The 16,597-nt window shown below is 42.4% G+C and overlaps 1 protein-coding gene across 5 annotated transcripts; it reads right to left on the bottom strand.

Moving 5' to 3' along the window:
- Window positions 1–891: 891 nt before the first annotated feature.
- DDX59 (DEAD-box helicase 59) lies at window positions 892–15,805 on the bottom strand. Of its 5 annotated transcripts, none has more exons than XM_075002885.1 (8): window positions 15,650–15,805; window positions 10,299–11,137; window positions 8,064–8,231; window positions 6,046–6,135; window positions 4,623–4,874; window positions 3,411–3,563; window positions 2,157–2,285; window positions 892–1,225 (listed from the first exon to the last, which is right to left on the bottom strand). In XM_075002885.1, exons 2-8 carry the CDS (start codon window positions 11,124–11,126, stop codon window positions 962–964), a joined length of 1,884 nt encoding a protein of 627 aa, XP_074858986.1. In that variant the 5' UTR covers window positions 11,127–11,137; window positions 15,650–15,805; the 3' UTR covers window positions 892–961. The 5 variants fall into 5 exon arrangements, with proteins under 5 accessions (XP_074858986.1, XP_074858985.1, XP_074858990.1 ...); XM_075002884.1 differs by lacking the exon at window positions 15,650–15,805 and adding an exon at window positions 15,344–15,634; XM_075002889.1 differs by lacking the exons at window positions 10,299–11,137; window positions 15,650–15,805 and adding an exon at window positions 15,344–15,629.
- Between the last annotated feature and the right edge of the window lie 792 nt (window positions 15,806–16,597).

Below are 16,597 nucleotides of genomic sequence, written 5' to 3'. Positions count from 1 at the left end.
CACATTCCCAGCTGGCGTTAATTGTCAAAACACTTATTTTAATGGATCTACAACAATTTACACCAATTAAGTGTATGTCCCATTGAGAATACTGTGCTAATATTTAAGTAATTCTGTACGAGCTCTAGGCTCTGATCTTGAGAGCACCACATAGAAGATGGTTGAGATCAGGAGCAACTGAAAACTGCTTTACTACATGACCTAAGCCTAATCATGTTCCCATTAACAAAATGACATCACAATTTCATGTTTTTATTAACAGCTCTAATCTTCCTCCTTTTTCTATTACAAAATTGAAGAAACCACAGTCTTTGCTACAACCACAGTATGGAAAAATCTTGTTGATGTAGAGTACTTGATGGGTATTTTTTACTGGTTTCAGACATTAGATGGAAAGAAACAACCAATATTTTTAATAATTCATAATTACCCATAAATGAAACCTGTGGGGTGCCTATTAGTGCAGTTTAGATACCGTTCTGAGGGTTAAAGGGACATGGTTAATTTAAAACATAGTTTAGCAGCTAAAAATATTTTCAGATAGTAAACAAGACCCCACCAATTTTTAGTTTTAAAATCAAATTTTCCAGTTTTAAAAGTGTTCGTCTCTCTGCCAATGCAATGCAGAAGCACCATAGAAACAAGACTAAATATGTAATGGGACCATTGAAAATAACTATACAGAAGATGTCACCCATACAAAGTAAGTAAATTGAAAAATGCTTTTAGATTTTACTATACTGGTAATAGCCGAAAAATTTAAACTGAAATGGAATTTTTAAATTTTGAATGCCCTTTTACATCAGGCACTATTTGGGAATGGAATAAAAAACGATTCTCAGGATTTCTTCAGGAAAAGAGTTCGTCTTTTTAAAAAAATAATTACATAAATTCATGTTTAATTTTTTTATTGAAATACAGTGCTTTTATTATATTTATACATTTACAAATATATCATTAATCACTTCTGAGAATTACTTTTGTCATGTTTTCTAATAATGTCCATAAGATTATCACCTGTTACAAGACTATTCTGTAATTGTTTAGCTCTCTGTTGTTCTTTTCTCTTTTGGTCATGCAGATATGGAGAGTTTAGCAACTGTGGAGGAAGTATGGTGCCTGTTGGTTTTACTCTCTTTACAACATCCCAAAAAAGCTTCTTGCTGTTGTTATTGATAAAAGTAATTGCAGTTCCACTGTGACCCAGCCTCCCTGCTCTTCCAACCTGCAAATGAAAATATTTATTTTAAATGAGAAGCAGTACTCTATTTGCCTTCAAAATAAAAAAGCAGCCTGTTTAAACCCAATCAAATTTTGTTACAGCAATACTATATACTGCGTGTTTTTATGTCAACTAGGTATACAGGATTGTCATGAGCAATCCAGTATTTGAAATGCTCTACTAGCACAGTTAATTCACAAGCATATTAAGATACAATACATTGGATCTAATCAAACATCAGATATTGCTATATCAGTAGCAGAGTTTCCATTCATTATTTCTCTGACACTTCATTTCTTTAATAAAAAATGAAAGAAGTTACGTTTAGTACGCATATCTGCTTCAAAAAGGGTACAGGAACAAAGATATTCCTTCACATGGAGGTGGAGAGGGAGAGTTGTACAAACTGAACATCTCTAATGCAGAATTTTCTCAAACGCCATAATCAGGCATGACTTCAATGACCACTTATCATGGATGTGCCCAAGTTTCCCATGGTCCCATAAAGTTTGTTTACAGCCACCAGTCCTGGCTCTTAGTGTTCTGTGCTGTTATTTAGCTATAATTTACCCCTACATGTCTTCAAAGAGCCCAGTAAGTAGTGGAAGTGTTGGTAATGTACTAGAAAACATTGACCTTCCACTGTCCGGCAAATTTTCTCGTCCAGCACTGGTCCGCCCCATAAGGTGCCAGATGATAGAGGTACAACTGTACAAACACCATTGACATAGGCAAATAGAAGTATTATTTTTGAGTAAGAAGGATGGAGGAGAGATTCTTGAAGATTCCCTTCTTTGCCTCCTGAAGGGAACTTTTCTGGAGGTACACCCACTACATGCTTGCATCTTTCAATTTGGATTACGCACGGCCTTTTTACTTTTCCAAAAGTGTTTTAAGACATATCATGTAATGTAAGATACACGTGTCTCTTTACCTGATGTACATATTCATCCATACTCAAGGGCATATCGAAATTTACGACCAGCTTGACATTCACAAGATCAAGCCCTCGCCCAAGTACTCCAGTGCTTACTACAACTTCATACTTTTCTTGCAATAATCCCTGAGAGTTGGAAACAAAACAACTTAAAATTACTTTCTATTTATGATTTTTCCCCCTTACAATTCCCTTTTGGAACCTGCTGTAGGACGACAATACATGGTTGGTTGATATATATAGGGCAGTGTCACAATTTACACAATGTTCTGGTGCTGAAGAAAAACAGCATCCAACTGTATTCCAGATTTATGGAGAACATACAAAAATAAAATGTGATTCACTGTATCTGCTTAATGATACAAAACAGCATTTCAACAATACACAAAAGCTTCAGGGAATAACTAATATGTAAATCAATTTCCATTTAAAACAATTTATAAAGTAATCAAGGGTATTTAATATGAACACTTTCTTCAACTATTAGTAGAAATATAATCTGTGCTTTCATTTTAATTTTCCATACATTCCAGCATTCATTGTGAAAACTCGGTAATTCAAGGCAGATGTAAGAAATGCATTTCCTTCACACCAAAGAACAACATAGTACAACCCTGAGATACGGGCATTCGACTTGTGCATATCTTGGGTTAACATGACTTTCAGTGGCGTGGAGCTGGTGGTGCCTGGCTCCTGGCTACCAGGCACCAGCTTCCCACCACTCAGAAGAGCAGGGAATGTGACCAGCCACTGCACTGGTGAACTTCCTGGCTCCTGTCAGGGGTGGCAGCCGAGACCCTGACTCTCAGGAGTGGAGAAACTAACCAGCACAGCAGCGCTGCTCAGTTTCCCTTCTCCTGTAAGCAGTGGGCAGCCCAGAGCCAAGATGGTCAGTTTCCTAGGTCCCCACCACTCTGGGAGTCAGAAAACGCACCAGTTTAGGTCAGTTTCCCAGATCCCACAAATGCAGGGGAGCTGAGAGCCAGGCTACTGCCTGGTTCCCAGCTCCTCCCGACTTGCAAAAAATTTGCCCAGGAATGCAACCTTTGCGTATCTTGGGGGTCTACTGTATTCTGGTGAATAATTTCTTTTAACTTCTGGCACAAATTTTTAAGGCCGGTGATAACTGGAACTGCATTTGCCAGAAGCTTTTATGTAAGTGACAGGCCATGACAAGATATCTACTTTAGTAACTCATTAAAACTGAATTGTTTTATATTGAAAGCGATCTCTATTTTAGGACATACAGACCTGCAATATATTTGTTCTTTCAGTCTGTGATTTATCAGAATGCATAGATATGCACTGTAATCCTGTGATTTTATGAACAGCATCGCTCAGAAGATCTGCTCCTAGCTTGCAATCCACAAACACCAACACTGGAGGTTTGAAGAGTTTCTTATCCTGTAAAATTAAAATAATAGTGTAAAACTTACTGTTTTCAGCACAGTTTACTGATGGGCAAACAGAACTATTGCTTTAAAGTTTCTCCTTTTCTCTATAATAGATTTTACACATTAGAATGAAACAAGCATATCTATTTAAAAAACCCTCCCCCCCAAACTCCTAAAAGAAAGAACAAGCTGTAAGCCCTAATCCTGCAATACCGGCATATGTGTGTAACTGTACTCATGAGTCAAGTTAAAACACAAAGAAGGGTTTAGTTTTTTTTAGTTTTAAATACATAAATTGTGACCTTTTAAAATGTCAAATAGATCTAAGATACATTTAAATGCACGTATCAATCTCTTAGGCTACGTCTATACCAGATCATGAAAGTTGACTGCAGATATGCAATTTTAGCTATGCCAACTGCAGAGCTAAATTTGACCTATCTGTGCTCAGCTATCTTGTCTACACCGGGGAACGTTGACAGGAGAGTTTCTCCCTTTGACATCTCTTATTCCTCGCCTCTCGCAAGGAGTACAGGGGTCGACTAAGACACATGACCTTGTCAGCCTCTAGTCCAAACTAGACACACAAAACTGAACCCCAGAAAATTAATTCTGAGCAGGCCAATCTTCTGTGGTAGTATAGATAAGCCCTTACATAACTGCAGCTAAGATTACTTCCAAATGTTTATGAAAGAAAGCCTAGAATTACTGTGCAGATTAAAGCCTACTATTCTGTGTAACATCCGGTGGGGGTTTTGGGGTGCGAGGGTGGTTGTTTATTACATTCTAGGGAAATTTCAGTAGAGTTGGGTCAAAAATAATAACCTAGTGCACTAATTAATCTTTTTAATGGCATTGTAAATGACAAAGTACCATTATGTCTTTTTTTTTGTAAATTAGGGAACCCCCAGGGTGACATTTTTCAATTTAGTGGGGTAGATAACTTACTGTCCATTACTGCTCTTTTCTTCTTCACACATATTTGGACTACATAGGCAAGAGCTAAATTCAGCTAAAACTAAAATTTATTCACAACAAACAGAAATACTGTGCTAAATGAAACACTAACATTTAATATTTCAAATAGCTTTTTCTTTTTAGATGGTTCTTCCACCCACAAGATAATCTGGCGCACACTGGAACATGGCAGATTCTTTTCTCCAATCGTTATTCTCACAGGATTCTGCAGAAGCTGATTTGCCAGCTGCTCGATGCCCACTGGTATTGTAGCTGAAACTAATATGGTCTGATGATCCCTGGAGGTGTTTTCCAAAATATCTAGCACTTGTTGCTGGAAGCCCATCTTTAACATGGTATCAGCCTAAATAACAACAAAAAAATTAGGAAAAAATATCACACATTCTTAAAGTAAAGCACAGTAAGCCCTTCGAGTTATGGGGGGTTGCGTTCCTGCAATCCCTACGTAACTCAAATTTTTGCACAAGTCGAGGGAAGACAGGAACCAGTCTGCGGCCTGGTTCCCGGGTCCCATGGGCTTGCAGGAGCCAAGAAACTGACCAGCCCACCAGGGCTGGTCAGATTCCTGGCTCCCAGAGTGGCAGGGAGCAGGAAACCAGAAGCCAGCCTGGTTCCTGTCTCCCTGCCACTTGCGAGACCTGGGAAACTGACAAGCCATGAGCTGGTCAGTTTCCCAGGTCCTGGAAGTAGCAGGGAACTGGGAACCAGGCAGCAGTCTGTCTCCCGGCTCTCCTCCCCTCACAGAGACAGGAAACTGAACAGGGCAGCAGCCTTGGACAGTTTCCTGGATATGCAAGGGGAGGGGAGCCAGGCTGCTGTCAGGAAACTGCTCCTGTCAGGGGCAGCAGTCACATTAACCCAAGACACACACAATGCATGTATCTCTAGGGTTTACTGTAAGCAAAAAAAGACAAGAAAGTTCTGATTATAGTTCTTTATTCTGATATGCTTTAACTGACAATCAATACTAACATAGTGACATGGTCACCACATTAAAATCAGCGCTGTATTTGGGTAATCAGAAGAAAAGCCAGGAAGATAGAAACCATTATTCTGTTGACACTCATGGGGCACTGTGGCAGAGTTTATGTTCCTGTCAGTTATGTAAACTGACAGAGGACGACAGCCTCCAGTATGTCTCTCAAGCATCTTTTACATAACACTAAATTCACTTTTTCATCCTGAGCAGTACAAACTAAATTTTAACGAACATTTTGTATGTTTAGTTTGGCAGATCAACCTCCACACCTGGGACTCCAGTTAAACATTATGGCCACATTGCAGCAAAGCACAAACCCACTGGCTTAATATTTAAGCATATGCAAAATTCCAAAGATATTAGAGGGACTGCACACACGAGCTTAAACACTTGCATACGTTCTTTGCTAGATGAGTACCCTTATCAGGAACCACTTGTTATTTAACAGAAATATCAGAACTCTGAAAGTGGCCATTATCATTGTATTTGGTAACACTTGTTTCTAATTGCAATACTTAACTTTACATGAACTTACCTCATCCACGACTACAATTTTAACACTATGGAGCTGAACAGAGCTTTGTTTCAAAATATCTAGGAGTCTTCCAGGTGTTGCTATTATAACCTGTAAGAAAAAAGCAGCATGTAAAAAAGCAAGCTAATATGGCTTAATGCTGTCAGAAAATTCTATGTAGTCTTTGCAAGGCCTTTTTGTTTTGATTTTCAGTAGAAAGAGAAAACAATGGGTGACTATCAAGGCAAAGTTCTAACATTTGTATAAATCTCTCTCTCTCTCATATATTATTAGAGAGTTTGTGTGTCTGTGAGTCCATCTGTCTGAGAGTTTGCTTGTTCAGGGACTCATCCTAAATGCTATGAGCTAGGGCTAACAAATTTGGTATGCAGCTTCTTCTTACCCTAACTTAAAGGAAACTCAGGGTTTGGCTGTGCAAGGAAAATACAAAGTGCCTGGAATGGGAATGTTTTCCAGCATATGGTAAGAGAGAGGGCAGAGAGGAGGGATGCTATACTGCAGAGTGATCTCTGGGAGCAGAAAGCATGGGGACCAGTTATACTGCAGAGTAACCACTGGGGCAGTCACACCAGCAAGAGACAGGCCAGCAAGTGTGGGGCTCTACAAGTTGCCAGCCACCAGAGTGGGTAAGTCACCCCACTGCTCCAAATACTGTGAATGGGGTGGGGAGCCCCCAACCCCTCCGTGCCTGCCACCCTCTAACTTCCAGGACAACCCTGGAAGCTAGAAAACACAATGATCCCCCCAACCCCAAGACACACACCTCCTCCAAGGAGAGGGTGCAGGCCAGCTGAAGGCTGGGTCTGTCCCTCAGAGCCTTGAATTTCCCAACCTCACCCAATGGACAGGCCGCATGCCAGGACCAACCGATCAGAGCCTGGCTGACCCCTGAAGCCTTGATTCCCCACTTCAACCAGGTGCATGTTTGGGGGAGGGACAGCTGTACACCAAGGTAGCGATCTGGCAGGATACAGCAGTGTGGCGAGGGGAGGTGCAGGCCAGTACCAGCCCCTGGAGCACTGCACTCCCCCCCGCTGACACCTGCTGCAGCACAGGGGAGTGGGACAGCTGAAGGCCCAAACCGGACTCCTGAGCCCTCCCTCTCACTCCTCTGCAGACGATCTACACATCAGAGGCGAGTTGGGGAGCCGCATAACAGTAAATTTAAAAAGAAAGAAAATCATGACTCTACTTAAAGATCCAAGCAAGGCTGAATAAATCTGCTAGTTTTCTGTAGCTCTGTAATTATTCAAGCTCAGATACAAAGAGACTTGAAATTCCCATATAGGATTCTCCAAAGCTCTGTGTATCTGAAATCAAATGGAACAACATCTCCGAAGAGGATACCTGGAACTTATGAACGCCTGCTGTGTGTTCCATGCCAGAAAAACCCAAAATCCTGGCATCAAGGAACTAAAACATTTCCTGTTTTAAATTATAAGCCATTGCTTAAATATGTAGCAAACTGCACCCTTTGACAGCAGAAAACTTTAGAGAAAAAAATTTTGAAATCCTGTTCTTTCCATGGAAAATTCAGAAGGATACATGTTTCATATCTATAAAAATTCTACAGCTAATCTTTACTTTGAAAAGTCAAGATTCAGTGTTTAGAAGGGTACCCAATCTATAATCCACAAGAGTAGTTAAGGCCCACAGCCTGCTTCAACACATACTAACAACAAATGTATTAGCATTTTGTGTTCTTTACTGTTTTTTCCTGTGTGCTGTAACTCTGATAAGTTTTATGCACAAATTTCCTTATTTAAAAAAATTTGCACATAGAAACAACTCATCTAAATACATATAGAATAAGCTCAACTTAAAAGATAAATCAATGATTATAAATCTGTTGGGCTCACACAAGATTGTGCTTTGGTTTATATTGCCCCCGTCTGTAGTAAGGTTTGGTCTTGCTGGCATAGAACATACGCATTCTATTTAAATCGAAAGCTAAGCCATCAGGTTTTATACTCTACAAATACCATAAAAACATCTTTCTTCAAAGGATTGTTTCATACCTTCACAGTTTGTTTCAGCCGATGAAGTTGGGGTGGCAGTGGTAAACCTCCAACAAGAAGAACTGTTCTCATGTTTGGCAGTCCAACCATCAACTCTTTCGCTTGTCTCTCTATCTGAACAGCTAATTCTCTCGTTGGTGTCAGAATAAGGGCAGAGGGAGTTTCAGTCTTTGCAAAAAGAGAGAGAGACAGAGGGGGAAAAAAAAACTTCTATCCACCATAAAACTGCTTCATTCTTAGGTGAAAAATTAACATATCTTTCTGTAGTTACATAGTTATTTAAAGCTGTCATTTTTACACCAATTAACTACAGGTTGAACCTCTCGAGTCCAGTAATTTCTCCCTCTCATCTGGCAACATCCACAATCTAGCAAGATTTTAGTTAGCCGGATGACCATTTATTGTAGGTGTGGCCAAGTTTCCTGCAGTCCCATAAGGTTTGTTTACAGCCACCAGTCCTGTGCTGTTATTTAGCTCTAATTTACTCCTAAATGTCTTCTAAGAACCCAGTGAGCAGTGGAAGTGTTGGTAATGCTGCTAGACAATATTGACCTCCCGTGGTTCAGCAACTGTCAGCTCCCCAGTGTGCTAGACTAGAGAGAGTCAACCTGTAGTAAATAGCCTACTAAAATAATTTATGGAGCCAACTCTAATATTCATCTAAAAGCTAAAGGATTCTGATGGTAAGGTTCCTTTACACTGCTCTGGCAGTGAGTGAAATGTAATTTATACCCACTTCAAAGCTGCTTTACCTGTAAAGAGGTCTCAGGATACATCTACACAGAAAAGAATTATATGCATCTAGCCCATGCCAACTGACATAGGCTTGTGGGACTCAGGCTACAAGGTCATTTTTAACTGGTGTACAGATTTCTGTGGGAGCTGGAGACCAGGCTTTGGGACCCAGCCAGGTGTGTGTGGGTTCCAGAGCTCAGGCTCCAGCCTGGCTCTGGAAATCTAAATAGCAACAAAACATCCAGCCACACTGGTTCCTCTGTGCTGAGCAAACATACTTTTAGTGCGACTGAGGGCTTTAAAGACATTCCTGTTAATCATGGAATTTAATAGATGAAATTCAGGTTGTGATATCTTCAGTCAACCAGCAAATATCCAGAGGAATTTAGAGAGTAAAATACTTTCAGACCAAGATACCTATAGTTGTCTACAGAAACTAAGCCACTCTACATTGGACAGGGAAAGATGGAAGGAAATAGTGAGGGAGGCATCAGACACCGATGGGTGCTGAGCCCATGCTTGTTGATGATGATACCTATGCCTTGAGTTTTTGTCAGGTCACAAATGTCTCACTTCTATCTGTCTTCTGAATCAAAGCATCCTTTATCAGCTTTTCTCACTACTAAAAAGGATATGAAGAGGGGTATGCAGGTCAAACCTTACAACAGGAAAAGAGAAATTATCTTAGCTGCCTCAATATTCCCTTGCCAACATTAAGAGTTAACCAAACAGGGAGTTAACCAAGATATAGAAGTAACCTTATCACAATTTGTACTGTATTTCAATATGGTGAATCTGTAATTTCATTCAATCTACCATATAATACAGCTAAGAAACTAGAAATAACACGACTGTCTAGACCTGAAAATAATAGTTATCTAAGTTGCTTTCTACTATATTACAATAACAAGGACTTATTCACCAATAAAATAATTTCTTTTTTATTCAAACTGTTGTTGCTCTTTAAAAAAAGTGAGTTTATATCCATGGAAAACTATATTGCCCTACTTAACAACTTAATCAATATCAGGAGAACAAAAATATACAAAAGAAAACTTTCTTTTATTTGTTTCTTACCTGCTACCCATTAATTTCACTTGGTGACCCCCTAGTTCTTTTGTTACATTAGCAAGTAAATAACTTTTTCTTATTCACTTTTTCCACACCAGTCATGATTTTATTATGATGCTGGGATATTATCAACTGAGTTACTAGAAAAACTACAATATTACTGAGGGGGAAAATACATCAAAAATGTCCTTTCAATAGGTTGCTCTTGGTGGACAAAACGAAACTGCAGGTACATTAATGTTCATGAACAGACTATTTTCTGCTAACTAGAAAACAGTCATAGTATTAGAGGAGAAAAAGGTCTTTCAAAAAATAAATTACTGAATTTGAATATAAATCACTGCCATCAAGAACTCGGGAGTCATTACGTTTCTAACCTCTTTCCAAGTATAAAACTAAACTTTAATTTCCTCTCTAAACTTTAATTACCTCTTCCAACACTTTAATAATAACTGGAAGCAGGAAAGCTGCAGTTTTTCCTGAGCCTGTGTTTGCACTGGCCACAATATCTCTTCCCAGAAGTCCAACAGGAATCATTTGCATCTGGATAGGGGTTGGAACTTCATAACCTGAACTTTTTAAATTATAGTTTAAAGTTTCAGGAAAACAACAGTGTTCAAATTCTAAAATAGGTCTTGTAACTCCTTCACCTTGAACAACAATACCTAACTGCAATTTAAGGTTCTGGATCTGGTCATCCCGCAGGCCTAAAATAAATGAGTGCTCTTTATAGGTATAAGGGGTGACATGCAAAGGAGTCTCTGGGTTTGATTCTGCTGTCACAAGACTGTCAGAGTGTAATCCTGCTTCTTTTTCTTTAGCTTGTAAAAGATGTTTGGCTTTACATTCCAAGCTACAAATATCTTCATCTGTTTTATCACAAATATATTCCCCATAACGACCACAAACAACACATATAGGTTCTCCAGGTTCTGCCCAACGCTGGGATTTGCTGAAAGATTTAATGGGATCATCCACAGAAGAACTGTTTTCATCAACACTTTGGTTGTCACTTCCCAAAGATTCATCAGCAAAGGAGAAATCTGAACCTGGCAAAGTGTGTAGCTCTGTGCATTCTTGTACTGCTTTATATGAATTACATTCTGAAACAGAAGCATCTTTTATAGCTGCCTTAACATCCCTTAAGTCTGTGGCCTCCACTAATAAGTCTTCTGCAGAAGACACCTTTGCTTTTTTAGCTGTACAGCTCAGGTCCTCAGTATTCCTCTTGACTTTCAGAGACCTTGGAATAAACATGATTCAATATTCTGTGAAGAAAATAATTACAATTATTAATAGCATTTTAATGGGGCCTTGGAGAAAAGCTGCAGAGAAGAGCCAGCCAGACACTCCAGCTTGTTGCCAAAGCAGGGAGTACTGCACTGTAGAAGGGAAACAAAGGGTAAAATAGGGTCCATCCTGGGTCACCACTTCCCCAGCACACACAAATGTGGAGGGGAGACCCCTGAGCCTGACACCGGGGGTGTTAGGTCCCACGTGTGCCTCCTCCACCATGTGGCCTTGGAGAAAAGTACATTGGGAGACGTAGCAGCCAAAGCAGGGACCTTCAGACATTCAGAGAACCTTCTATAGTTTTGCCTGGACTTTCTCTCTTCTGTGTGCTGACTGACTATTTACTCCAACGCCCTGTCACCTTCTTTTCTAGCTAGTCTTTATCTCTGCTTCATTCTACTCCTGGTCCTCTTACCTGATGTACTGTCTCCCACTAACCCCTTCCTCTTCCCTTTTTATTTACCTTATCCCCTCCTACATAAATCCATTCAAAAAGGTAGAAATATTGGAACTAACATAATTACATCCATCACATTATTCACTCCCTTTCAACACACACAACAGGCCAACAACACGACACAATATACACTAAGTATATTAAAAGACACAGGAGCCTGGGAGAGTCAATGCCAGAATCACCAACCAGATCCTTCCCAAGCAGACTGCTTTCCCCCTCCACTGTCAGGCAGGATCGCCAATGACAGACTTGACAATGGACTAGGTCAGGGAAGGCTTCTGCCCCCTCACTCCAATTCCCTTCCTTCCCTGATAGGCTATGCTTTTTTTTTTTTTTTTTTTTTTTTTTTTAAAAAAAAACCACACACACAAGCTGAGACAGACAAGAAAAAGACAAGGAGAGATGAAAACGATCAGGGAAAATACCCGCTTCCTTGATAGACTCTATACTGTCTCTGACACCAGACCTTCCCATTATAACATAATATTCAGTGGCTTATCAGTATGCCAAACTTTGACAGCTTATGCTGAAATCTTCCACTCCATGAACTCCCCCTCTAATTGATTTTTTGAAAGTTTAAGCAAACAGAGTTCAATTGTTTCTAACACCAAGGTTTGGGAAGACAAGTTGTTTTATTGTCAGTTGCTAAAATAATCTTTCACCATTTCACTGAAAAGCAGTGGAGCCTCCATGATTGACAGCAGGACTTGAAATCTGCCAAGGAAGCCCACCTCAGTCACCACAGAAATTTTTGTTGTCGTGTGAACATCTACATGAATTTGGCCAAATTATAAGCCTCTGGAAATTGTCACTTTGTACTGCTCAGTAAAAGCTTGTCAGTGTTCCTGCAGGAAAAAAGCAGTATGCGATATTGCAAATCAAAGACTACATCAAAATGAATACATACAAGGAAGCTGAATTAAAGTTGCATGGGCATTCTGTCATTGCAAACTTTTCAGTGTTTCACTTTGTAACCTCAGCATTATTTTAGGAGAGTTTTTGGTATGTAATTTTATTTTAGAATTCAGACATTCTGTACACATGAAATGCAAAGCAAGCTGATGGTTTCTCAATCATAAAGCTGTACTATATATACATTTACAAACTTTGCAGATGATAGAAATGTTCTGAAGTAAACAGGATGAAATGAAATAAGAGCAGATGCAAAGTTCTCCACTTAGGAAGGAATAATCAGTTGCATGCATAAAAAGTGGAAAACAAACGCCTAGGAAGCAACACTGCAGAACAGGATATAGGCCCCCTAGTGGATCACAGGCTAAATACGTGTCAATAGTGTAATACTGTTGGGGATGGCGGGAAGCAAACATTATTATGGGGTGTATTAGTAAGAGTGTTGTAAGAAAGACACAAAAAGTTAATTCTTCTGCTCTATTCCAGGCTGTTCACGAATCTGGGCAGAGTTCCTCTGGGTGGCATCCACTGGATTCCCCCAACACCCTTGAGAAGCAGAGGGCACTGTCTGGGGTTCTCTGCTTGGTATCCCCCTCTGGTTCCCTCATTTTGACCCTTTAACCTCCACATCTGTCCCTGTTTTCAGTTGTCCCCCGAAATCATTTAGGGCCTTTTTTTTATTGGATCCCCACTCTTGAGGGAGACCTTTTAGTCATGGGTGGGCTGTGCCCACCCACTCCTTGTTCTCCAACAAGTGCAGGCTCCTGTAGCCCACAGGCAGCAGTCTGCCACAGGTGCGTCAGGACTTCTTGTTGGTTTTGTTAAATACTGTTATTTCCACAGGTTATGTTATGCAACATCTGTGTTTAACTCAAAAAACACGTAGCACAAGGGGTAACCCTGGTAAACTCATTGCAATTCAGTCAAAACCCTCACAACCTTTAAAAGAAAAAATAACCAAATCACAAGATGCTTGCTTTAAGGTTTATATTGACCACCTCGTGCGTACAAAGTTACAGAACCCTGCTAAAGAAAAAAAACTAAGTTAGAAATTGGAGAAGCGTCATATATAAGATATAAAAACTTGCCAGTTGTACACATAAACATCTATTGAAATGCATTTTTGCGACTCTCTCTTTTTCTGTTAGAAGGTGTGCATGGCCTTTAAATGAGTAAAAAGTTTAGGTGGAAGACCATGGTCTGCATGTCTTTTAAATACATCAATAAATGTTTGTGAGAACCCAGCTAGCTCTTGTATTTTTGTGTAAAGCGTCCCATTTACAGAAAAAACCCAGGCCGATAAGGCTTTAGCTGGATTACTGTGTTCAGTTTGGGCACCACAATTCAAAAAAGATTATGAACAAACTGGAGAAAGTTCAGGGAAGAGTAACAAAAATATGTTAAGGTCTAGAAAACTGGTTCTATTAAGAGCACTGTCCATGGTGGTAGGAGGGGCAGGCGGCCCAGGACAGCACCCATATCGTTCTGGGGAGTTGAGCAGACTGGGGTGCTCTACTTCCCACCGTCACAGTGAAGTTAAGCAACCCAGCTAGAAAATGGCAGAGAAAAACACTCCGGTGCTGAGCTGCTGTGCCTCCCATGGCTTCCGCCAGAACTAGAGAATCTGTGAGCAGGCCCAACTCCTGTGCCCAGCATCAGCCCCACCACCCAGCTGATAATCCTCTAGGCTGCTCCAGACCCTCCAGGACTCCTCAAAACACAGGGCCTGGGGTGGCTGCCCCAAGCTATCCAATGGACAGGATAGCTCAGTCTATTAAAAAATTAGGCTTGCTTAGTCTGGAGAAGTTAAGCCTTGGGGGGGGGACACAAAAACAATTTTCAAATATATAAAAGATTGTTAGAAGGAGAGAAGAAAAACGTTCTCCTTAAGACAGAACAAGAAGCAGTGGGCTTAAATTGCAGCAAAAGAGGCTGAGGTTTGACATTAGGAAAAATTTCCTGTCTTTGTAGTTCAGCACTAGAACAAATCACCTAGGGAGACAGAACTCTCCAATGATAGAGATTCTACAAAGAGCAATATCAGGCGTAGCCATGTTAGTCTGTATCCGCAAAAACAATAAGAAGTCCTGTGGCACCTTTGAGACTAACAGATTTATTACAGCATAAGCTTTTGTGGGCAAAGACACGCTTCATCAGATGCAAAAGCCCACTCTGTCATATGGTAACCCTGCCCGGGGTATCCTGCAACCTTCACTTCTACTGGTGGAAGCATTGTCTTCAGAGCTGGGTGCCTGTCCAGCAACCTTTCTCCCTGGCTGCCAGCAATGAACACAACACTCCTACCAGCAGCATGGCAGAACTAAGGGAGACAATCCCATCACCCTCTACAACAGCCCTGCCACCATCCAACCCAGGAACCCCACAGTTGCCACGCTGTGAAATTTCCCATGTAAGGACCTGAAAATCTGAAACTGAGTAATTTTAAAAACCCTCGAGAGTGAAACGGTCCAAAATGGACAGTGAATCTGGGAGGGCCCTAAGCTCGGGGACGAAGCATTTCTAGCACACAAACAACGTCAAGTGGCAAAACTGAGATTTTTTGCCAACCATCCAGATCTCCACGCGACACTTCAAAATAAACCTCCCACGGGCTCCGGCCAGCACAGCTCTGCCGATCAGGGCTCCCGCCCAAGCCGGCCAGCCACGCCCGCCCACACAAGAGTGGAGCGGAGAGGCGGCTCTGGGCACGCACGGGCCGGCGCAGCTTGAAGCTGGGGCGGAGCTGCACGAGTAACTCGCCCGGCTGGACATCGCTGGGGGGCTGCGAGGTCTTTGTGCCCCATTTCCGTACCTGCAGCACAAGCCGTGACACTGGCTCAGAAGCCCCGCGACGCTGGGTAGTGACGCAGACAGCCGGGCGCTTGCGGCGTGGCCTGAGGCAAACCCAGCTTGCGCGGACAAGGCCTCAGGCCAGCCCTGCTGTCGCCGGCCGGAGGACGGCCTCTGGGCTTTGAGCGCGCTCCGCCCTTCCGCCTCTCCAGAGCCCACAGCGCAGGGTCCCGCCCACCGCGCTCTCCACAGCCCGGGGCGCCCTGCCGGGCTTGGGCTGCACACATGCCCGGCGACCCTGGAGGGCCTGCTGGGTAACGTAACTTACCGGTATCTTCCCGCCACGCGCCGCGCCGCGCCCCACCCCCGGCCAACTCCCCTCGGGAAATGGCGGCGAGAGCGGGCAGGGGAATCGAGCGCCGAGCCTGCGAGCGATCAGACCGGGCCGCCTCCATCCCCACACGAGCGACGCATCAGAGAGGGCAGGGCGCGGAGGAGGTTGAGGGGAGGTGTGGGGTGACGTACATGGAGAGAGAGGTGACCCAATGGGTCGGACCGTGGAGAGAACTGAAAGACGGGGCGGGGCAGGATCCAGTCGTGGAGTGGAGGTTAGGTGGCTTGTTAAAAAGCCGTGAAGGGACCTGTACGGCTCATGCGATAAAACGCATGAGAACGGTAGTGGTGTTGGTCTGTAGCGCGTCTCGCTCACACGCACACACAGGCCTCAAGCACCGAAAAGCCTAACAAAGATCATGAGCTGTGGTGGGGGAGACCCGCTTCCGCAGATGACTCAGTCTTACCCAGGATACCTTGGTCAGCGTCTAAGGTGCTCCACACTGACCACGGCTATTCCTTGAGACTGTTTCCCTGGATTAAAAACCGAGCGCTTAAGGGACAGGACAGAGTGACTCCCAACACTGCGGCTGAGCAGCAACGGCGACAGCAGGCTTCTTGGCTGCCCGGGGCACTGAAGAAGCCGGGTAACTACAAGTGGGTGCCAGCTGTACAGCAGCAGATCTGAAGTTACAGTGAAGGCAGGAGCTCGTCAGGCTGAGCCCTTCTGCTCAGGCCACTACACCTTTCTGTGGGAAAAATATCTTGGGCCTGAAATTTCTCCTTAGCCACCACGTTTTTGGGAACGAAGGGTCCTGTGGCACCTTATAGACTAACAGAAAAGTTTAGAGCATGAGCTTTCGTGAGTTAACTCACTTCTTGAGATGCTGCTCATGCTTTAAACTTTTCTGTTAGTCTATAAGGTGCCACAGGACCTTTCATT

This window comes from Carettochelys insculpta, chromosome 9, assembly GCF_033958435.1.
Source record: "Carettochelys insculpta isolate YL-2023 chromosome 9, ASM3395843v1, whole genome shotgun sequence".
NCBI lineage: Eukaryota > Metazoa > Chordata > Testudines > Carettochelyidae > Carettochelys > Carettochelys insculpta.
The sequence above is the reverse complement of the archived record's forward strand: the minus strand, read 5'-3'. Positions and strand labels throughout refer to the sequence as shown.